This window comes from Haliotis cracherodii, unplaced genomic scaffold (assembly GCF_022045235.1).
Source record: "Haliotis cracherodii isolate W230 unplaced genomic scaffold, xgHalCrac1.p SCAF_5, whole genome shotgun sequence".
In the NCBI taxonomy this organism is placed as follows: domain Eukaryota; kingdom Metazoa; phylum Mollusca; class Gastropoda; order Lepetellida; family Haliotidae; genus Haliotis; species Haliotis cracherodii.
Window position 1 is genome coordinate 47,848,184 of NW_027266308.1, and position 24,457 is coordinate 47,872,640.

General features: G+C 41.4%; 2 protein-coding genes across 2 annotated transcripts in view; one reads left to right on the forward strand and one right to left on the reverse strand.

The window, feature by feature from the left end:
* The window catches only part of LOC139442761 (exportin-5-like), a 44,598-nt gene extending 25,744 nt beyond the window's left edge, over positions 1-18,854 (reverse strand). Inside the window, exons 1-14 of the mRNA XM_071223655.1 lie at positions 18,698-18,854; positions 17,556-17,677; positions 16,558-16,630; positions 15,991-16,128; positions 13,789-13,971; positions 12,484-12,702; positions 11,959-12,035; positions 10,241-10,340; positions 9,388-9,471; positions 6,969-7,094; positions 5,206-5,296; positions 4,911-5,033; positions 3,546-3,715; positions 2,115-2,210 (exon numbers count right to left, since the gene is read on the reverse strand). Coding sequence (XP_071079756.1) covers positions 2,115-2,210; positions 3,546-3,715; positions 4,911-5,033; positions 5,206-5,296; positions 6,969-7,094; positions 9,388-9,471; positions 10,241-10,340; positions 11,959-12,035; positions 12,484-12,702; positions 13,789-13,971; positions 15,991-16,128; positions 16,558-16,630; positions 17,556-17,677; positions 18,698-18,799 — 1,704 coding nt within the window. The 5' untranslated portion in view covers positions 18,800-18,854. The remainder of the gene's footprint in view (positions 1-2,114; positions 2,211-3,545; positions 3,716-4,910; positions 5,034-5,205; positions 5,297-6,968; positions 7,095-9,387; positions 9,472-10,240; positions 10,341-11,958; positions 12,036-12,483; positions 12,703-13,788; positions 13,972-15,990; positions 16,129-16,557; positions 16,631-17,555; positions 17,678-18,697) is intronic.
* Positions 18,855-18,921: 67 nt separating this feature from the next.
* LOC139443958 (uncharacterized) lies at positions 18,922-24,094 on the forward strand. Its single transcript, XM_071224845.1, has 2 exons — positions 18,922-18,995; positions 19,338-24,094. The coding sequence occupies exon 2, from the start codon at positions 19,393-19,395 to the stop codon at positions 20,755-20,757; it is 1,365 nt and encodes a 454-aa protein (XP_071080946.1). The 5' UTR covers positions 18,922-18,995; positions 19,338-19,392; the 3' UTR covers positions 20,758-24,094.
* The last annotated feature ends 363 nt before the right edge of the window (positions 24,095-24,457 follow it).

The window sequence follows — 24,457 nt, forward strand, 5'->3', positions numbered from 1 at the left end:
CAGTCTCACTCACTCACCCACATACACAGACACAGACACAGTCACAGACACAGACACAGTAAGAGGAACTATGAGAGTCCACCCACCTTCTCCAGCACCACCGGCAGTCTCACTCCCTCACTTACAGGCACAGACACAATCACAGACACAGACACAGACACAGACACAATCACAGACACAGACACAGTGAGAGGAACTGTGTTGTCCACCCACCTTCTCCAGCACCACCGGCAGTCTCTCTCACTCACCCACAGACACAGACACAGACACAAACACAGACACAGTCACAGACACAGTAAGAAGAACTATGTTGTCCACCCACCTTCTCCAGTACCACCGGCAGTCTCTCTCACTCACCCACAGACACAGACACAAACACAGACACAGACACAGTCACAGTCACAGTCACAGACACAAACACAGACACAGTAAGAGGAACTATGTTGTCCACCCACCTTCTCCAGTACCACCGGCAGTCTCTCTCACTCACCCACAGACACAGACACAAACACAGACACAGACACAGTCACAGTCACAGTCACAGACACAAAAACAGACACAGTAAGAGGAACTATGTTGTCCACCCACCTTCTCCAGTACCACCGGCAGTCTCTCTCACTCACCCACAGACATAGACATAGACATAGACACAGTCACAGACACAGTGAGAGAAACTATGTTGTCCACCCACCTTCTCCAGCACCACCGGCAGTCTCTCTCACTAACCAACAGACACAGACACAGACACAGACACAGTGAGAGGAACTGTGTTGTCCACCCACCTTCTCCAGCACCACCGGCAGTCTCTCTCACTCACCCACAGACACAGACATAGACACAGACACAGTGAGAGGAACTATGAGAGTCCACCCACCTTCTCCAGCACCACCGGCAGTCTCTCTCTCACTCACCCACAGACACAGACACAGACACAGTGAGAGGAACTATGTTGTCCACCCACCTTCTCCAGCACCACCGGCAGTCTCTCTCACTAACCCACAGACACAGACACAAACACAGACACAGACACAGCGAGAGGAACTATGTTGTCCACCCACCTTCTCCAGTACCACCGGCAGTCTCTCTCACTCACCCAGACACAGACACGGACACAGACACAGTGAGAGGAACTATATTGTCCACCCACCTTCTCCAGTACCACCGGCAGTCTCTCTCATTCACCCACAGACACAGACACAGACACAGACACAGTCACAGTCACAGACACAGACACAGACACAGTCACAGTCACAGACACAGTGAGAGGAACTATGTTGTCCACCCACCTTCTCCAGCACCACCGGCAGTCTCTCTCACTCACCCACAGACACAGACACAGACACAAACACAGACACAGACACAGTGAGAGGAACTATGTTGTCCACCCACCTTCTCCAGTACCACCGGCAGTCTCTCTCACTCACCCAGACACAGACACGGACACAGACACAGTGAGAGGAACTATATTGTCCACCCACCTTCTCCAGTACCACCGGCAGTCTCTCTCACTCACCCACAGACACAGACACAGACACAGACACAGTCACAGTCACAGTCACAGACACAGACACAGACACAGTCACAGTCACAGACACAGTGAGAGGAACTATGTTGTCCACCCACCTTCTCCAGCACCACCGGCAGTCTCTCTCACTCACCCACAGACACAGACACAGACACAGTGAGAGGAACTATGTTGTCCGCCCACCTTCTCCAGCACCACCGGCAGTCTCTCTCACTCACCCACAGACACAGACACAGACACAGACACAGACACAGTGAGAGGAACTATGTTGTCCACCCACCTTCTCCAGCACCACCGGCAGTCTCTCTCACTCACCCACAGACACAGACACAGACACAAACACAGACACAGACACAGTGAGAGGAACTATGTTGTCCACCCACCTTCTCCAGCACCACTGGCAGTCTCTCTCACTCACCCACAGACACAGACACAGACACAAACACAGACACAGACACAGTGAGAGGAACTATGTTGTCCACCCACCTTCTCCAGCACCACCGGCAGTCTCTCTCACTCACCCACAGACACAGACACAGACACAAACACAGACACAGACACAGTGAGAGGAACTATGTTGTCCACCCACCTTCTCCAGCACCACCGGCAGTCTCTCTGGTGTGTAGGTGAGGAAGGGGAACAGAGCAGACACACATGACAGCAAGCAGGACAGGATGAGAGGGTCCTGAAACAGACAACCACAGGACCACTTCTGCAGATCAACTACCTGTATAGGGTGTGAAAACAGGTCATGAAAATAGTGTGATTTTTAACTACCTGTTTCATGTGAAAATATGCTACGTGAAGATTATTAACATAATTGTTCCCTTTGCTAACAAGAAAATAAATAAATGAGCGAGTGAACAAATGAACGATCTCACGAATGATCGCACAAACAATGGAACAAACGAACGTACCAATAAAATATTCAGATAATGTATCAGTGAATGTAATGAGAGTTAAGTTTCTGGACCCATGTTAACATTTCGGAGAAGGAATGTTGTTCCAGTCGCAGTCAGCAGCATCCAAGCTCTATATTATAACAGCCCATAAATATTTGAGTGCAGGGCAGGCAAACAAGTGGATGACAACATGAGTGAGTGAGTGAGTGAGTGAGTGAGTGAGTGAGTGAGTGAGTGAGTGAGTTTGGTTTAACGGCGCTTTTAACAGTATTCCAGTTATATCACAGCGTGTTAACTTAATGTGGGAGGAAAGCCCGAAGTGATGCAAGGCCCCAGACGTTTACCACTTCAGTCAAACCCACGAGTACGGGTATGGTGCTGACAAACCTAGAAACATAATCGGGGCGAACTTGGATTTGAACCCACGATCATAGGTTTCTGGCGTGCCCATGGGACGCAACTCTGCACAGCGAATCACAGCGCCTTAGACGACAGGGCCACCCGTGCCCCCGGATGACAACATGAGGATTATGCCTTCCCAGAAAAATGCCACACAATCAGCTATTACAACACAAATAGGGAAATGGCAACATATTCTTACCCAGAATCCCCAAGGGGTTATTGCATCGGAGACTTGAAACAGACTTGAAGGGCTGGGGCGGGTACTTGGGTACGCGGGTTGGGTGGGTCGTGAGTAGGACCAGGGTATCCACAAGACTACCCGGACCCGTGGTTAGTCATGTGATATATTGTTTAATGACAAAAACTCACTATAAATCAGTGGTCACACTACAAGTCACGAATGTTGGCATTTCTTTTTGACGATGCACACATTCCTTTTGACTGGTATATGTTTGGGTAAAGATAAAGCTTCAGTCAACTTCAGTGTTCGCATGATCTGATTGTTTGATAAATGTATACAAATAGTTTTTGCTGTGGTAAAACAATTCCCAATCAGGCATTTTTGTTCCCAACTCTTGAGACCTACAGTAGGTACCCGAGTAGGGCCGAGTAATAGGGGGTCAGGTACCCGGGTAGAAAATTTGGACACTCCAAACCCTAACCTGTTGGTGTATTGGCCAACAAACAGAGGAAGTATGTGTGAAGCAATGCCTGACCTGTGTCTGGTAGTCCAGCACTCTCTGCAGCATGTCGATGCCTTCCTGGACCTCCGGCTTGGGTTTCTGGGAGATGAAGAGCCGGGACATGACGCTCTCCAGGAACACAGTCAGGGCATCCCACTCCAGGAAGGACGGCGAGCTGAACGTGCAGTAGCTCTTGTCCTGACCTGCACCAGCAATGGATAGTACGTCACTCAAAGACCACAGTAAGACACCAAGCTGACTAGGTGTGTTTCTTGTTTGATGCTGAACTCATATGATGGTGGCCAGTAGTTGACTTTATGTGCAATAATCCACTCCATCCCTGGCGCACCTTGACACACAGTCATCCATCTTAAGTTGGACTGACAAGCATGGGGTACTAGCAGTCTAGCAGCATACAGTAATCTTTTCTTATTCGTAGCTGTTGAGGCATTCTGTAGTTACCCCTACCTTCCCCCGTGGCGACAGGTTTATGCAGCTGTTCATGAAGTCACTCCTACCTTCCCCATGGCTACAGGCTTACATAGATATTCTGTAGATATTCCTACCTTCCCCCGTGGCGACAGGTTTATACAGCTGTTCGTGAAGCCACTCCTACCTTCCCCATGGCTACAGGCTTACATAGATATTCTGTAGATATTCCTACCTTCCCCCATGGCGACAGGTTTATGCAGCTGTTCGTGAAGTCATTCCTACCTTCCCCATGGCTACAGGCTTACATAGATATTCTGTAGATATTCCTACCTTCCCCCGTGGCGACAGGTTTATGCAGCTGTTCGTGAAGTCATTCCTACCTTCCCCATGGCTACAGGCTTACGTAGATATTCTGTAGATATGCCTACCTTCCCCCATGGCGACAGGTTTATGCAGCTGTTCGTGAAGCCACTCCTACCTTCCCCATGGCAACCGGCATACGTAGATATTCTGTAGTCACCCCTACCCTCCCCCGTGGCGACAGGTTTATGCAGCTGTTCGTGAAGTCACTCCTACCTTCCCCATGGCTACAGGCTTACATAGATATTCTGTAGATATCCTTACCTTCCCCCATGGCGACAGGTTTATGCAGCTGTTTGTGAAGTCACTCCTACCTTCCCCGTGGCAACAGGCTTACATAGATATTCTGTAGATATCCCTACCTTACCCCGTGGCGACAGGTTTATGCAGCTGTTTGTGAAGTCACTCCTACCTTCCCCATGGCTACATGCTTACATAGATATTCTGTAGATATCCCTACCTTCCCCTGTGGCGACAGGTTTATGCAGCTGTTCGTGAAGCCACTCCTACCTTCCCCATGGCTACTGGCTTACATAGATATTCTGTAGATATCCCTACCTTCCCCATGGCAACAGGCTTACATAGATATTCTGTAGATATCCCTACCTTCCCCTGTGGCGACAGGTTTATGCAGCTGTTCGTGAAGCCACTCCATGGCTATACTGAAGGTGATCTTGGGCTCGAGCAGCGTGGCCTGACGCAGCGTGACTGCAATATCCACCTTGTACCCTGCAGGGGACACATTCATTAGATCACCAAGACAAACATAAAGATAATCACTGCTATGTTTCATATTGTGATCTTGATAGGCACATAACTCTAAACCCTCTTTTTTTCTCGGAAGCTTTAAAGATCATAGAGCAGAAAATCATTGTGTTCATAAACTATGGGATGTACTCACTTGCAAAGAACATGTTAAATTCCTCATCACTGTCAAAATCCAACCTTGCATATTCACAGCTGGGAGAGTTGTTCTGACTGGGGAAACCAACCTGCCAACACATCAGAACAGGTGAGGTGAAATTGAGTTTAACGTCGCGTCCAAGATTATTGCACTTATATAGCGACGTGCATGCACGTGTGTGTGTCTGCTTGTACTAGTCCGGACTGATGCCGATTTATAGTGATCGCCAACTGAGATACCATGCCACAGTTTAACATGAATACCCCACTCAGACACAGTTTACTGACTCCGAGCCGACCAGTCCTTGTTTTAGCCCCTTAATGCCGAGCGCCAGACAGGGTAACAACAAGTACCATCTTTTAACGTCTTTTGGTAAGAACAGCCTGGGATAGAACCCTGGACCTTCCGCTCTCCAGGTGGATGCTCTACCACTAGACTACGGAGGCCGTCTACACATCAGAATATTTGTCACATGCACCATGGTCTACTGTTGCTGTACCATATAGAGATTTTTATATGAGCATGTGTGCCATCCTGATTTTTTTAACAAAATTAGTGTTAAAATTCTTGTATATCCTGAGCGAGAGCCAGGTTATACATGAATTCTTACATGAGTTTGTAAAATCAATATGACACATATCCAAGTGTTACTTTATAAGCCATTATTTCTTATATCTTTTCAGCTCTTCTTTATAAAATCAACATGACACATATGCATGTGTAACTTTGTAAGCCATTATTTGTTATATCTTTTCAGCTCTTCTTTATAAAATCAATATGACACATATGCACGTGTAACTTTATAAGCCATTATTTCTCATATCTTTTCAGCTCCTCTTTAAAACAAATCATGACCACCGTCTTAGGAAGCTACACTTGTCAGTTGACGTCAATAATCTTCAGCTATGACATCGTGTCTATGATGTCATTCCGACCTTACCTCACAATAAGATTTGAATGATGTTAACAATGCTGTCTGGAGGACATAAACAGTACACTGGGTCCCGTGAATTAATATTTGCACATACAATTATTATGAACTCTGTTATTTCTAACCCTATTTGTATTAAAGTGGCTTACTGTCTCAGGAAGTATGATGACTGTACAGAAAGGTCATTTCCAGACATAGAGAAAACTATGGTTATTACGTTCTCAGGAAGATGTACAATATGTTTAGTGGTATTTACTGAGAAATAAATAGTGACACATAAACTGTTTCATCGTAAATGTTTCCACAAAGTGGAAATGTATTCTCAACACATGGAATTCCAGATTATCTGTAAGTCCCAAGCATTTGGAAAGATACCTAATGCTTTCATCAGTGATTGACAGTTCTCAGTAGATTATTCTTTATTATCATTTCATGTTAGAAATGCAAAAAATGTATGATGTCAACCCACAAAGGAGTGAGTGAGTGAGTGAGTGAGTGAGTGAGTATGGTTTTACGCCGCTTTTAGCAATATTCCAGCAATATCATGGCGGGGGACACCAGAAATGGGCTTCACACATTGTACCCATGTCAGGAATCAAACCTGTGTCTTCGGCGTGACGAGCGAACGCTTTAACCACTAGGCTACCCGACCGCCCCCAACCCACAAAGGATCTTTTCTAAGTGAACATATGGTTTAACACTGTCAATGTTTTATATCCTGAACAATGGATGACCTATTCATTGTCCTTGACAAAGCAGTAATTGGATGTCACATCAACTGACCAATCGGCTACGAGAATCGCAACTTGCATGATCCTTCAACACTGACCTTCAGTAGTGTTTTTGTCATGGACTTGACCAGGTGAGGTATGAAGGAGACAAGTACTGGATCCTCCGAAATACTTTCATGACGAAGAAGTGAACTCCATAGCGTCTGAGTGTAGCTGCCTAACATCTGAAAAATGGAAAAGTTATATTTATAAATGAGCAGTGAATTATAAGTAATTGATAATTCTTCTCTGGTCTTACTCAACGCATGTACCTTCTTAAATTCTTTTCTTGTGACAGACAGACCTGTACTGATAGTGATAAAATAAAAAGATAACTCCAACCTTTCCCCTTGGCAACTGGCTCATGTAGGTATTCTGTAGTTTTCTCCCACCCTACAGCAGCATTGAATACCCCTGCATGTGCACTGACCTACTTCCAGCATCACCATAGCCTGGACAAGTCAGTTGGTTTCTCATACATATCCAGAAATAAACATTGGTTGGTCCTCAGAGCATGGTACCAGGGGAGGCCGAGCAGGTCACCCCCAAGAGAAAAAATGTCCCCAATAACTTATAAATCACTGCTGACCTTTTAAAGTCATTTTCGTAACTTATAAATCACTGCTGACCTTTTAAAGTCATTTTCTTAACTTATAAATCACTGCTGATCTTCTAAAGTAATAACTTATAAATCACTGCTGACCTTTTAAAGTCATTTTCTTAACTTATAAATCACTGCTGATCTTCTAAAGTAATAACTTATAAATCACTGCTGATCTTTTAAAGTCATTTTTGTAACTTATAAATCACTGCTGACCTTTTAAAGTCATTTTCTTAACTTATAAATCACTGCTGATCTTTTAAAGTCATTTTCGTAACTTATAAATCACTGCTGACCTTTTAAAGTCATTTTCGTAACTTATAAATCACTGCTGATCTTTTAAAGTCATTTTCGTAACTTATAAATCACTGCTGACCTTTTAAATTCATTTTCGTAACTTATAAATCACTGCTGACCTTTTAAAGTCTTTTTCGTAACTTATAAATCACTGCTGATCTTTTCATATAGTTCTTTTCTGGGGAGACTCATTGTATCATCCCCTGATTCCTATAGATTCTTCTCAGATGGAGGTGGGAAAGCACAGTCCGGCGGACCAGTGACTTTGATGTGCCATTTTATGTCCTTGTGACAATAATCCACCCATGAACCAGTAAGAATCATATAGTTCTAAGCAGACCCCTGAACTGCGAAAAGTTAAGTGATATTCTCTTTGATAATAATCAAATTAATTTCAAACAACAAAACTACAATAGAATATGGGTTTTATGAATCAAGTTTTATTTTCAAAAGATTAAAAACCTGCCTCAGAGTAGGACTGCTGATCTGAGCAGAGTGTGTGTTAAAATGGCAGATAAATGTTCTGGGATGACGCCAAACTGCTGCTGAGCAGACTACCTAAATCAGCAGCACTGTTGAGAAAACTGTAGAGGTGCCACCCTTCAAATGGAATGGCCCTATACACCTACTGAAGGGACCAGTGCCACAATCCATTTTGACATTGTATGCTTTGAGGCTTGGCTGCCTATAATGCCAGTGATAGCATATGACTTGGAAACTTTGCATTTTTTATGCAACCCTGCTGTTACCTTTACATAAGTTTTGAGGGTTGTCTGTAACTTTCTCCCATGCTGAGGTAAAGGGACAGAGAGGACAGTCGACTGGCACAGATGGATGCAGTGCTTGTGTCTGAGATACACCCTGCACAGGAGCGTCTGCCTTCTCAATAACACCAGACAAGCCCCTAGTCTAAACATGGGTGAATGAGTGAGTTGGATTTAATGTTGTGATTAAAAGTATTTCAACAATATCATGGCATCTCAGCTTAATCTTGTGGTTCATTCTTGTTTCCATTTTTATTATTTAACCCTTGCACACCCATACTTTCAGTGTCAGGATGGTGATATCCATTCCAACATTTCTTCACATGTTTGTGCTCAGGCTGCAGATGATCGATAATACAGTCATCCCCCACGATAATGCCCTCCTGTACCTAGAACGTATGTCACACATCTGAGAATCTGACAGACATGAGTCCCACCATTGATTTGAGTCTCACGTTTTGCTCACCCAAAGGATACCCATTAATGATGCTTCAGGCATTTTTGGTTTAAGGGTTGGTTGGTTGGTTCACGCTACACTCAGCAATATTTCAGCTATATGACGGCGGTCTGTAAATAATCGAGTCTGGACCAGACAATCCAGTGATTGATATCATGAGCATAGATCCATGCAATTGGGATCAATGACATGCATCAACCAAGTCAGCGAGCCTGACCACCCGATCCCGTTAGTCGCCTTTTACGACAAGCATAGTCAAGCATGGGTTGCTGAAGACCTATTATACCCTGGAATCTTCACGGGTCTTTGGTGCAATGAATTATGTAAACAACTAAGTTTGGACAACCTAGCTTCTCTACCTGACTAGGGTGTTCTGAGAATGCCAAGAGAGCTTGAAGATAGGTGGAGAAGTTGGGAGGCTGGGTGACATTCTCTGTTGAGCCCTGGAAAAAAGAAACAAGGTTTGACCAATCTGTATCGACACATCATCTACCATTCAAGATATTTAGTAACCACTGTGCTAACTGTCAGCTATTTCGTTGTTGTTGCTTTGGTTCTTAGTGTTCATGTGTGTTTAAAGCCACACACAGCAATATTACAGCTATACGACGGCAATCTGTAAATGATCTGAGTCTGGACCTGACAATCCAGCGATTGACATCATGAGCATTGATCCTCACATTTGGGATACAATGACATGCATTAACAAAGTCAGCGAGCCAGACCACCTGATCCGGTCAGTCACCTCTTACGACAAGCATAGTCCCCTTTCACGGCAAGCATGGGTTGCTGAAGACCGATTCTACCCAAATCTTCACGGGTCCGAATCTAGACAAGACAATCCAGTGATAGATAGACATAAGCATCAATCTACATATGCATGAAGCAAGTAACTGAGCCTGACCACTCGATCCATTAACAATAGATCGAAATAGTGTGTATTTTCATTTCTAAAACATCTCTGTGCAACCCTTGGGGTTCCCTGGTAGAATAGGTCCCCACCCATGCTGGTTGTAAGAGGCGACAGATTGAATCAGGCTCGGCTCTGTGCCTTGCTTGATGCATGTCAACATACCCCACCAGCGTGGATTGTTGCTCACGATCTCGATCACTGGATTGTCGATCTCGATCACTTGAATATTGCTGATTGAGGTGTTAAACAACGAACAAATAAACAGGCAGTGTGTAGACAAGCATGCTGGTTGAACTAACCCATAAAACACAGAGCTGTTTCCCCGTCTCAGTGAGCACTTGACACAGCCTCTTCAGGAATAGGTAGTAGTACTCATCTCGGGATGACTTCTCTGCAGCACTGCAATAAACAATGGAGACAGTGAGGGGGGAGTTTGGTAGTTTTGTCTTCAGTATTCATCCATAAACAGCCTTCAGTAAAGTTGTCCAGGAGCAAACAAGCCAGTGGTCGATAAAGTTTGTTTGTTTGTTTGTTTGGTTGGTTGTAGTTTAAAGCTGCACTCACCAATATTACAGCTTCATAATGGTGCCCTCTAAATAATCGAGTCCAAATCGGAAGGCGTATTCACAGTGTTTGTTTGTTGTTTAACGCCACACTCAGCAATATTCCAGCTATATGACGGCGGTATGTAAATAATCGAGACTGGACCAGATAGTCCCGTGATTACATCATAAACATCGATCCACGCTATCAGAATATGATGACATGTATCAACCAAGTCAGAGAGCCTGACCACCCGATCCCATTAGTTGCCTCTTACGACAAGCATAGTTGCGTTTTAGGGCAAGAATGTGTTGCTGAGGACCTATTCTACCCCGCATCTTCACAGGTTGGTCGATAATGAAAACATAAGAACATCAATTCAGATCAGAAACTTCCTGGATTATCCAGAGCATAATGTCTCAAAACTACCCCGGACCCATTTGCTGCTACGACTTCATTTCAGGTCCAGTTCGGACGACACAATGCTACAAAGAGTCGTCTCATTCTAATTCATCAGTGAGAAAAATGTAAGACTTGAGCAATATCATGACTTTAGACCTCAGTGTAACGGTCCATTGAAAACAGTTTGACCAGGAGCTGACAAGCCAGTGGACAAAAAAGTCAGCATGAAAACATCAACCCACATCAACAAGTGCATGACACTTGTTAACAATTTACTGCTGTTTTGAACAGTATTCACATATATCACACCGAGTTAGCTAAGTGTGGGAGGAGAGGCCAGAGTGATTCAGGTTGATTATGTTTACCACTTTGGGTACGGTGCTGACAAACCAAGAATCATAATCAAGGATTCAAACCCATAATCAAAGGGATGCAACTCTGCACAGCACATTTTCGAACCTTAGCATAAACATTCTACATTACCAAACAAATCCTAACCTTGTATGGTGTAAAACATATCTTACTGTATGGTGTAAAACATATCTTACTGTATGGTGTAAAACATATCTTACTGTACAGTGTAAAACACATCTTACTGTACGGTGTAAAACATATCTTACTGTACGGTGTAAAACATATCTTACTGTATTGCATAAAACATATCTTACTGTACAGTGTAAAACATATCTTACTGTAGGGTGTAAAACATCTTACTGTACAGTGTAAAACATATCTTACTGTACAGTGTAAAACATCTTACTGTACAGTGTAAAACATATCTTACTGAACAGTGTAAAACATATCTTACTGTACAGTGTAAAACATCTTACTGTACGGTGTAAAACATATCTTACTGAACAGTGTAAAACATATCTTACTGTACAGTGTAAAACATATCTTACTGTTGGGTGTAAAACATATCTTGCTGTATGGTGTAAAACATATCTTACTGTACAGTGTAAAACATATCTTACTGTACGGTGTAAAACATATCTTACTGTACAGTGTAAAACATATCTTACTGTACAGTGTAAAACATATCTTACTGTATGGTGTAAAACAGGTTACTTACACTGCAGCATTAAGTATGGTTGCCATCGCATCTTCACTGAACAACACCAACAAAGGTTTCCTTTCTTCCAGCTTACCCTGAAATCACACGCAGCAAGAAGCTAATATGCTTGCTGAAGCTAGGATAGCCAAACACAACATTAAAAGAGCACTTTTAAAATCTGAAATCTGGGATAGGCAGTTCTTTTGGAAAAACATGTCAGCTTTTAAAGGGCTTAAAAAACAACATATCTTTAAGCCTGGTTTGGCTGTGAGTGTGTGAGAGAGTGAGTGAGTGAGTGAGTGAGTGAGTATGCTTTTACGCTGCTTTTAGCAATATTCCAGCAAGATCTTGGTGAGGGACACCTCAAATGGACTTCACACATTGTACCCATGTGGGCAAACAAACCCGGGTCTTTAGCATGATAAGCAAATGCTTTAACCTCTAGGCTACCCAACCACCCCTTGTTTGGCTATGAAAAAGATGTGGTGAAAATACATTTTCACTTAAAATTTCAGAAAACGTTCCCTTTTCAAACTTCCTCACCTTTCTACTGACGATAAGTAGAAGACATTCGGCTGCAGACAACTGCAGACTGCTGACGCTTAGCAACAAACAGAGCAGCTGCAAGAGGAGGCCTTCTCTCTCGACAATGTGGGACATGTTGACCCAGTCCACAAACCCTGTGAGAGTTGACAGCACTGCCTCACTCACACGACACGATGCCTGGGCTTGCAGCTTCTCCAACTCGTTCTCAGATCCTGACTGTTGAAACAGGGGATGCCGTGTTACTTTGAAGACTTCGCTATATATCCCAGTAAGTTTTCAGTGAGCATCTATGACATACAGTCAATTCTCATTACAGGAGTCCATCAACTAGGATGAAGTGATAATCTAACGTTCCTCTCGATTATCCAGTGTATCATATCATAACTCCTTTCTATTATGATACAGGCATTTACAGGACTCATAATCCTGTGTCCGATATGCATAAAAATTGAAAATGGATGCAAAAGAAACACAGAGTGCCTCCACTCAATCGCTGAAAATTTGTATGCATGTAGGAATGAGTGCTGCCATTTCACAATTTGCTACCCTATAAAACATTGATTTCCTCTGAACATGCAAAATTTTATATCACTTGTGGTAGAGTAAATGTCTCCATATTGATTGGGGTGAACAAAATTTGCAAATGTTTTTCAGCAGGGAAAGTTTGAGGTGAGGTGAAATGGGGCTTAAAGTTGCATTCAAGATTATTGCACTTACATAGCGATGTACATGCATGTGTCTGTTTGTAGTAGTGCGGACTCATGCTGATTTTATAGTGCTAGAGCACTGAGATACCATGCTGCAGTTTAACATGAATACCCAACCCAGACACAGTATATGGACTCCAAGCCAACCAGTCCTTGTTTTGATCCATTAATGCCAGGGCAAAAACAAGTACCACCTTCTAACGTCTTTTGGTATCGAACCCCCAACCTTCCGCTCTCTAGGCGGATGCTCTACCACTTGACCACGAAGGCAGTCGGGAAAGTTTGAATATGTCTTCAAATGCAACCATAAATATTCACATTATGTATGATATTACATATCAAATAAGATAAAAACAAGGGATTTTGCTTTATTTGAAATTGTTATATACTCAATATTTCACATTTCTCTGGGACCCAATTTCTTTAGCTTGGACTCCTACAATTTAAGGTTGTGAGTCCCTTGCACCCACAAAATAAATACCCCAGGTAAATCCTTGTTGTTTTTTATATACAATCTGTACCTATTCACCACCTTAGCTTTGTTTTGAGGCTTGTCTGACTGACACAGGTTTCAGTTGTACAGTGCATGTCTCACCAGCTTCCGGTAGAGCGAGGTGTTGTTCTCCAGAAGGCTTAGGAAGAAGTGGAAGAGCTGGGTCATCTGGGAGGTGAGCGCCTGCAGCACCTCCCGGCGCCGCTGATGAGGCAGGTTCTGGAAAGCCACCACATCCTCCACCAGACGATGGAAGATCATCAGCACCAGCTCCGTCTGAGTCTCCTGAGTGGGAGTCAGTCAGTGAGTCAATGTTGAATATATTCAGCAGTATTCAAGCTATATCGCACGCACATGTATATAATCAAGTCTAGATAAGGCAAACTAATGATTGAACAGGCAACCAATGTTTGTTTGTTGCTTAACGCTGCACTCAGCAATATTCCAACTATATGACAGCGGTCTGTACATAATCCAGTCTGGACCAGACAATCCAGTGATTGACATCATGAGCATCGATCCACATATTTGGGATATGATGACATGCATCAACCAAGTTAACGAGCTTGACCATTTCATCCAGTCAGTAACCTCATATGACAAGCGTAGTCGCCTTTTACGGAAAGCATGGGTTGCTTAAGACCTTTTCTGTCCCGGATCTTCATGGGTGGGAAACTAATGATACACATCTTCGGCTCATAATGACACTCTTTGAGGAATCAACCATAATCTGGAATCGTGAGAAACATGAGACAAGTAATCACTGAGTAAAGGGGCCCTGGTTCTACAAAGTGATCTTAACTGTATGATTGTCGTAAGTCAGTGATAAAGAATGAGAGTTACAATCGGTCTCGCCGTTAAGATTGATTTGTAGAATGGGCCCCTGAACAGGATTTCAGTTATAACACAGCATGCTAGGCTGATAATGTTTGTTGTTGAATGATACTCTCAGCAATATGCCAGGTATATAATGATAATCTGTAAATAATCGTGTCTGGACCAGACAACAAACTTATCAACATGAGTAACAATCCAAGCTATGACAGGCAATCAACCACGTTGACGAGCCTGACCACCAGAGGAATTTAGTCACCTCTTACAACCAGTTTATGTTGCTGGGCATCAGTTGTAATCTGATTCCTCACAGGTTCAGGCTAAAGATATATATGTGTGTGGTGCTATTGTGCTAGCCACCGCACACTCATGCTTGCTCAGGGTGCTACATTATTTCCCAAGTCAACCGATCAGTGTGCATTCCAATTGCTTCCCAGCTCCCTGAGGAGTATACAATAGAATCAGCCTCTTTCACATAACATTTACATTACAACTTATCAACCTGGGCACCCTGTCACTGCTGGGTGTTCAGAGTCCAAGTCAGCGGTAGAAACGAACATTCTTAGTCCACTAGTCCTCATAATGATAACATATAGCAAAACCTTTAAAAACGGCAAATTATAAATAGACCTTATGATACCTTAACTATTGGGCAGTTTGGCAAGGGCTTCAGGACTAGTGCCGATTTCTAACGCTGCTAGTTGGAACAATCTCATTAAAATCAGACCTTAGTTCTCGCTACCGCTAAACAAAGATCTGAGGACATCCCATTACGGGTCACGTCAGAACGACCTTTCATCCGACCAATCAGTGCGTCGCTTACCAGATTATGAAAGTGACAGTCGGAATGTGATTTCTAGTCATGCAATCTTGAAAACTTTAACATGGTGTATTCCGAACGATAGTTACGGGTTTAACGACTGAATCCTTACAATCTAGACCATCTATTAGGCATTCCAGAATGTTTTTTTGTTCAGGTTTCAAATTTGTAATCGAAAATTTGTCAAAATACGTTTCGATGCGTAGTCGCCAATTTGAAATTTGTGCCGTAAAGCACAAGTAAGCTGCCTTCTGAATGGTCATTCCATTGGTCAGTCAAGTTCGCACAAGGTCGGCCTGACATGACCCATAATGCGATGTCCTCAGATCTTTGTTTAGTGGAAGCGAGAACAAAGATCTGATTTTAATGAGATTGCTAGTTGGAACAAAGTCACTTGCCTAATGTGGGAGTGATGCGGTAAGAACATGTCTCCCACCACTGGGCATACTAGCACAGGAAGTAACATCACGGGGGAGAATATTAGATCTCGGGACTAACATTGCAGTCAAAATTATCTCACATATATACAGCGATGAGTGTGCATGTGTGTGTGTTAAGTACCATCTTGTAACGTCTTTTGGTATGATGCGACTGGGAATCAAACCCCCGACACCATGGAGGTAGTCGTATACCCTTGTGTCTCTACATACCCCATACTGACACAGGTCATGCAGCTCAGTGAGTAATGATGGCCAGAGTTGAGGCCATTCCCTTTTGATTAGCTCCACCATGATCCGAGACACGCCATCTTTGATATGCAGCTCCTCCTCCAGAAGACTGTGTGTGCCCTGCGGTGAGAAGCAGTGATCAAGTTACTGTGTGTGCCCTGTGGTGACAAGCAGTCGCCATGTTATTGTGTGTGCCTTGTGGTGACAAGCAGTCGCCATGTTATTGTGTGTGCCTTGTGGTGACAAGCAGTCACCATGTTATTGTGTGTGCCTTGTGGTGACAAGCAGTCATCATGTTATTGTGTGTGCCTTGTGGTGACAAGCAGTCGCCATGATAATGTGTGCCTTGTGGTGACAAGCAGTCATCATGTTATTGTGTTAGCCTTGTGGTGACAAGAAGTCGTCATGTTATTGCGTGTGCCTTGTGATTTATCTGTTTATCACACTACATCAACTAAAGACAAAATATTTACATTCATCATATTGCAGTATGTAACTAAATCAATTGTGTTGTGGAATTGGAAAAAATCATTGCATAAATATACCAACCTGGTTTACTAATTCCATTGAACTTTTCTTCAAATTATCCTTATCATTTTGTGACATCGTATGCCATCGAAACCTACAACAATAGATGTTTCAGCCATTGTAAATGTCATATGGAACATGAACCTTTTCATAGTCTCATAACTTGTATTGTGACAATAAAACACTATAAATATCACTGGATACTCAGATCCCAATCAGGAAGGCAGGGCAATATTGGTTCACTGTTGATTGATGCATCATGATTGTCATGTTTCTTTGTTATCAATACAAAACAATACATGACAACAAAAAATAAATTATTTTTCATAAAAGTTTCAATTTATTTTAATACTTGACTGTTTACATGGTGAAAGAAGAATGACTGAGTTGAACCGTACTTCCATCATAACACAGCATGTCGGCTTGATTGGGTGGATAGAAAAGAGCAATGTTGATCTTAGACGCTAATGCTAAAGGTGCAGAAAAATCTAGAAACATAATATGAGCAAAAATTGTGATTAAAGCCCACAATCACACGTTCTGATATGTCTAAGGGAAGTATATCTGCACAGCGAATTGCAGTGCCTTAGACAACTGGGCCACCTGAGCCCCCAAACAAATGAGAGTCAATGAATAAGAAAATGAATTGCAACATTTAATTTTCTGACAATAACTAAAAGTTTCAAGCGGTCGGGGCATTGGGGTAGCCTCGTGTTAAAGGCTTAAAGCATTCGCTCCTCACACCAAAGACCTGGGTTTGATTCCCCATAGGGGTACAACGTGTGAAACCCATTTTTAGTGTCCCCAACCATGATATTGCTGGAATTTTGCTAAAAGCAGCATAAAACCATACTGACTCACTGAAAGTTTCAAACCATTATTGGTTAAACTGGCATTACCAAATATGTTCATCATATTGGGACATTGCGGTGTATTGTTAATGAGTGTATCATTACCCCACAACCCTAATGTTGAGACAAAAATTCCCAACTAAACATGCTAAAACAATGCGTACTTACTTGATACAGTGTTCAACTAACTGTAAACCGAAGTGTCTTAGAATAGGAGAAAACTGTTTCCCTGCTAAAACCAAACCACAAGGAAGACAATCTGGAGATGATTCTTTGAATTCTTCACAAATCTGCAAATGATAAGAATTCATCTAACAAAATGTTAGTATTGTGTCTTCATCCATCAATAAGTATGGTATGCTTCATGCATTTTTGTTTGGCGAATAACGTCAAGCACTCAGAATACTGAAACAAATTCAATATGAATTATAGAGTTGAGTTCAATTGCACATCAACAGAACATATATGTAATGCACTTGTCAGTTGATTAAAACAATAATCCTGATCAAAGGGAGCTAACCTATAACTACAACAATCTTCAAATTGTGCAATAGCAAATGTTGTTGCTTCTGTGATTGAGTGATCTACCTTAATAAATTAGGCTAGTAACTTGAATTATAAGAACAGCAGACTAAAATCAATGACCTCCATGACTAAACTCAACCTTTTTCAATACATGAATTCTTACTTATAGAGCAATTATACCATATATTGGTACTGGAAGATATAAACCTGTATAATCATCATGTTTTATCATTGTACAGGTACTCGGGCGTCTTGATGTGTTGTCAAAAGAACATCTCTTTTTTTCTTGGTATGTTAATTAATTGTTACATATGACATACAATTTTGTTCATATGACTATATTTGAAATTTGATTTTGGCTTTTCAGTTCATAAATTGCCTGATTTAATTGTTTGTTTTCTAAATATGTGTGAACAATGTGATGAAAAGTCCAAAGGCTGTGAAAGTTAATGTGTGGCAAGTCTGACCAAAGATAACATTTTCATTCGTTTCTTTAAGGCGACAAAAATATTCTGTAGTCATATTTTGTCGCCAATTAATTAAACTGAAATTGAATTACATTAATTAACCTAGCAGACATAACTGGTGAGACGTGTGAGCTACAGCAATTAGCAAATATGCAAGGGTGCTGTCCCATTACAACATATATCAAATTACCCATCTTTGAAGTATGATTGCCTGGGTTGAATTTTATACGCAAATATACGCCCTTTTCATCGTAATTTTATATAATTTCAAGGGATCATCTCGTGAGATAATAACTGGCAAACAGGATAAAAAAACACCTTATGAGCTGTAAGACGGTCATTGTGCCCTACAGACGGGTTCATTACAGTTTCGACAGCTTCTGCTAGTCTTGGTATTATGTTGTCAATATGGGAACTCATTATTATTTCTTATGATTTTTCTTCGAAGAAACAAGAACCATTTTTCATTCAGCTGCACACGTTGACTTTCAACCAATGAAATGTCCGTATTTAGCGGAAGATGTACTTTCCTGACTTACACATTAGAGAATACTTCCGGAAGAAGAGTCATGCCTTCAGTGGAAGTGAAACTTGTTACACGAAACATTTTAGTGTTGTGAGTAGAATAATTTAGGGTTTGTTTCGGAGTCCAAGCATAACCTCGTCCGATTTTAGAACTGTTGACACATTTGTTCGGTTGAAGATAATATCATATGGTCAAAACAGCATCCATGCCTTCATGGTGAAATAGATCCATTTCTTTTTCTTTTAGTTTCACTTTTACCAGTTGGTTACTATAAAGCATAGGTATAATTTTAGATACCTTGAATACAGCATGCAAGTTTGGCAACTTTTGATATTTGACAACCTTCTAAGAGAACAATTCTGAACTATAAAATGGTTCCTGTTGAAGTATCCGCCATTTACTCACTTATAACTAAACATTCTTTTGTTTCAGACCTTGACTCATGTTTCAAACCTCTACTAGAATGTAGAACTGTGAAAGGTTGATAATGCATCCATTCAGACACCAGAGAACACCTCCCTCTGTCTATATCCAGGGCGACTATGGGCCTTACAACAAGAGGGAGCTTGAGGCAGCCAGGGCTGAGTTAATAAGGGATGTGTATTCAATGCCTGGTGCCATTTTGGACAGAGTGCGGACAAAGTGTGGAATCAATCCGAATTCATTTGGTGTGTTCAGTGGTTGTGAGCCACATCCAAGAACATATGTGTCTTATGAATCCCAATCCTGTGCCTTGGTTGCTGAGGGAGGCTGGCCAAGCATCATTAGGGAGAATCGTGTTGTTCAAAATGGTGATAACAGGGATGAAAATGAAAGTCACTCCAGTAATAGAAGTACACCAACTGGGAGTATGGACTCGCAAAGAAACACATCCTATGTTGATGAAATGCCATCAACATCAGGAAGTGGAAAACGAAAAGTGGACATGGTGGAAGGTGATGATGAATTGTTTGATTTGGAAAGTTTTAAGAAATTGAAAAAATGTGATGATCTTGATGAAAGTAGTGACGATGTAGAAATTGAAGTTTCAGATACATGTGACTTTGATAGCGATGAAGATTGTGTTGTAGGCTTTAAATGTGATCTGTGCAGATTCACGTCCACTGATGCTGGATTTATGCAAAGTCACTTAAAGGACAATCTGCACTTCTCTGCCAGTGAATATGAAGGTGTCGTACAAAATCAAGCCTTCTTGCCGAGGGGGCTTTTGAAACCAATGACCCACACTTATGAAGATGGTAAATTTCGAAACCTCATTCCAATGTGTAAAGCATGCAAAGAAATGTTTATTGACATCCATTCATGCTACAGTCACTCCCAAAAGATTCACAAGATGGACAAGCCTCTTTACGCTCTGGGGGTGGTGAGAGCTTTCAAAACGGTCACTTTTTATCTTCCTCCTCAGTGTCCAGTATGTGGAATGGTTTTCAATGAGCCTTCCCACCTATATAACCATTGCAGATCATCTGGACATGTCCTCTACAAGCCACCAGAAGCCAATCAGAGAGTGCTGCTCATTTGCTTTTATTGCAAACCCCAATCGATGTTCACAGACTTTCACAAATGCCAGGATCATCTATTATACAAACACAGTACAGGGAAGCAGAGAGTTGCACTGAAGGTTCTCTATGTGGAAATGCCAACTGAGGTAGAGGAAATGTTACCGAAAGCTGATAGAAACAGTGGGCTTCCAGCGTGTCCTGGTGTGCCCCTTGGGAAGAAAAAGAAAAAGAAGAAATCAAAACGCTCCAAAGGAAAAAATCCTCAAAATAATAGGTCTTGGAAGGGTGGCGGAAAGTTTCCATTCAAGGGGCGCAGGGTATTTAATTATGACCATAGAACGACCAAGTGAGGTCAATTTGTGTGAACTGCATTTGTATGATTGTGATGAAAAGCTTGGTTTTACAAAAGGACTTAAGCTTGCAGTTGCAAAATAGGTAACAATTTGCAAGCCTCTACAATGGATGTGAGGGAATGTCTCTATTCAAGTTACATATTCTAAGAATAAGATAGTCTGTATCTGTGTATTGTGTATTGTCTGCATTCATAGCTGGGTTCTGGTTCTTCACCTGTTGTAGAATGAGTAGAAGTAAAGGATTCTGGGGGATGGCTCAGTTGTCTAAGGTGCTGCAATTCTCTGTGCTGATTTGCATCCTTGGGGAATGACCATTTTTAGTCTACTAGTACTTATAATGATAACATATAGCAAAACCCTTTAAAAGGGCAAATTTCTACTAGTCCTTATGATACCTTAACCGTTGGACAGTTTGGCAAGGACTACAGGACTAGTGCCAATTTCTAACGCTGCCTTTAAGATCAAACACCCTTCACTTGTGCTTCAGATACTCTTTTGAGCTATTGCGTATTTGCTCTCATGTTATCATTCACATTGGGTATTGATAGTTTTCTATCATGTCTATAGGTATTCAATACATTTTACTATCTTAGGTCCAGGTCTGTTGGGCTTTGTAACTAAAAAGAATTCCACCTTTTATGCTGTTGAGAGAACTTCTAATTAGCATATGTTCATGTGCTGCCCCAAGTGAGTCACATTTCGCACACAATAAGTGAGATGTTACACATTTTACAAAAATACATAGTTTATCCAGAGCTCTGCCCCTCCACAATCCTTCAGTTTGGTCACCCATTGCCAATCAAACACCCTTTTATGATTTAAGATTAGGTACTCATTTACGATCCTTTGGGTTAGTTGTGAGTTTGGGTATTGGTTAGATGTCTCTCCTCTTGTAACAAAAAATCCAATATAATTGGAGTAATATACATACAATTAGTATTAAGTTGGGGGTTGTGTCAGAAAAATGGCTACTTTGCATGCACATCAGGGTAAACAATCAGGTGCTAATTACGAGGTGAATGATTGTTTGATAGCCCCTGTGGTAAAGTGTGGTATAATTAGATTAGGTCATTAGCCTAGCTGAGCTTCAAGCTGGCATCGTGAGTTCGATCCTGAGCCTGATGCTATCTCAAATCAGAAAAAGTACACCCAGTAATATGCAATCCTCCTGATTGTGTTTCTAGGTTTGTCGGGTGGTTGGGTAGCCTAGTGGTTAAAGCGTTAGCTCATCACGCCAAAGACCCGGGTTCGATTCCCGACATGGGTACAATGTGTGAAGCCCATTTCTGGTGTCCCCTGCCGTAATATTGCTGGAATATTGCTAAAAGCGGCGTAAAACCATACTCTCACTCACTGACTGAAGTACTGTTTAAAAGTGGCAATAAAGCCAACTCACTCATGCAAAAATGCCACAAATTAATGTGAACTGTGACACCACTAAAACATGCCCATGAAAAGCTGGCAAAAGAAGTTGTTTTCTGCATGCCAATGTCAAGCTGAGAAGATGCCAAGGAGATATTGGCATTGTTTTAATGTGTGTGCTTTATGTAACTCTTATTTATTTGTCTGAAATTTAATCATTAGTTGCACAGATATCTATGCTTGTACATGTTGTATGCCATGTATAAGTCTCATGTGCAAGCTTCTAGAACAAGAAGCGTTTTACGTATACAGGAACTTGATAATCGTTACTTTTGGTTACCGGTACATTTTAGTATTTATTTAGAATGTTAAATTTGGAGTTTTAATATGTTACTGAAATTTAATTTAATTTCCTGAAACTGGTTTATTTTGCATGTTTAGGTAGGAACCTTTTCAGTACTTTACCATGTTTACTGTTAGACATTCTTACTTCGTTAGTTGTTACACACATACATAATGAATTATTTGAGTTAACTGTAGAATATTTTGTCATTTCTGTTGTCAATTCGGTTTGGTTTTACTTTTAACACTTGTAGTTTTTCTTTGTAGCCAGTTTAGTTTAAGTTTTACTGACACAAAGAAAGCTAAATAACAAGGTGCTGTGTGCTCGTGGTAATTTGGGTTTCATCTTCATTTATAACTGTGTCATCAAACTTTCGTACACAGATGATTATTATGAATTGGTCCTTTTAATTACCAGTTAAAAAGGCTTTCCTTTTGAAATGTTACCATGGCTGCATAAATACACGTGATGAGATCGACCAGTTTTATGTTTGATCCCCAATGTTATCCAACGTTTGCACCGGCATGAAAATTACTTCAATTTGGAGATATGTTTTGAAAAGTCCTTGAATGTTTATTCTGCTTTGAAAATGGATAATATCCCTTGTACATGTAGTAAAAGGAAAGGTCTTGAAGTTTTGTAGTCAATTCCCATCTCAAATAAATTATATTATCTTTTCATATTTTGAAAAATAACACCTGTTCAGATGTCTTAAAAGGTTAAGAAAAAACAACACTCCCAACTCTCTGCGACTTTAGCCACTAGTCAGAAGTCAGAGTCCTGATAAAACCAGTTCGGTCTAGGAACCTAAGTAAATAAAGACTGTATAATATTAATATGTACTAAAAATGGTGCTAAGAGCTAAGCTGGGGCTAGTGGAAGGTTTTGGCACTGACTATCTACAGTCTCTTGATCACAAGCAGAGTTACCTCCCCTCTAAGATTGGATGCCTCTGTTAGCATGGTCAGTGTTGAATATGCCTGAATCCATAACACATTGAATGGAAGGGCCTGATGCATACCACTGAATCATATGCAGTTGTTTGGATGGGATGTGTGGTAGGTCAGACGCACATTCAGGGGAGAGATCTTTGAAAAGGCCTTGAATTTGCATGAGGGAGTTTTGAAAAGGCTTTGAAAAAAGTTTAAGACTCATAGCCATTGCTCCTGTGGAATGACAAACTATAAGGTAATTAAATAGTAATCATGTTCTTTATGGCAATTTACGATATACAGTGTCTGATTTTTAAAAAAAAGGAAAAGGGGTACAAAAATCCAAGGTCATGAAGTGAGAAAAACCCGAAACACAGTAGACTGACACAGGGTGACACATACATTTTATCAAGGAAATATATCTATGATATGTGTTTGGTAAATAATGATCATATTTAAAGGGTTTCACTTGGTGGCTTTTTTCGTTATGTTTCATACCTGTAAGTTTAGGGGTGTCCGTGTTATTCGACTGAATGGTCAGTGTTCTATAATGTCAAGAGGAGACATGGTATTCATTTCATTTCTTCACTGATTTACAGGTGGGTCGTATTACCTTTGTAAATATCTATAGGAAGTCAAATACAGGAGTTCCATCACGAGAGAGGTGATAGTTGTTAAGATTTTGCAAATTCTTGAATAAATGGACAGAACATGAAATTTGAAGTTGTTTTTTTTATCTCCATCATTTGCGGAGTATAGACTCATTATGCCTTCGTCTGCCTGTTTGTATTAGTTTGGTTTTCAGAGAAAGAGACCCGATGCCTTTTGCTATTTCAGGATTTTTCATAGGGGCGGTCGGATCGCTTAATGGGTAAAGCGTTCGCTCGTCACGCAGAAGACCCGGGTTCGATTCCCGACATGGGTTCAATGTGTGAAGCCAATTTTTGGTGTCCCCTGTCATGATATTGCTGGAATATTGCTAAAAGCGGTGTAAAACCATATTCACTCATATTTTAATTTTTTATTTTTTTATTTTTTTCATTCCATAAGAACTTCTAAA

Bases quoted from the DNA above. Each gene is read 5' to 3' on its own strand.
- LOC139443958 (XM_071224845.1), top strand. From the start codon at position 19,393: ATGCATCCATTCAGACACCAGAGAACACCTCCCTCTGTCTATATCCAG.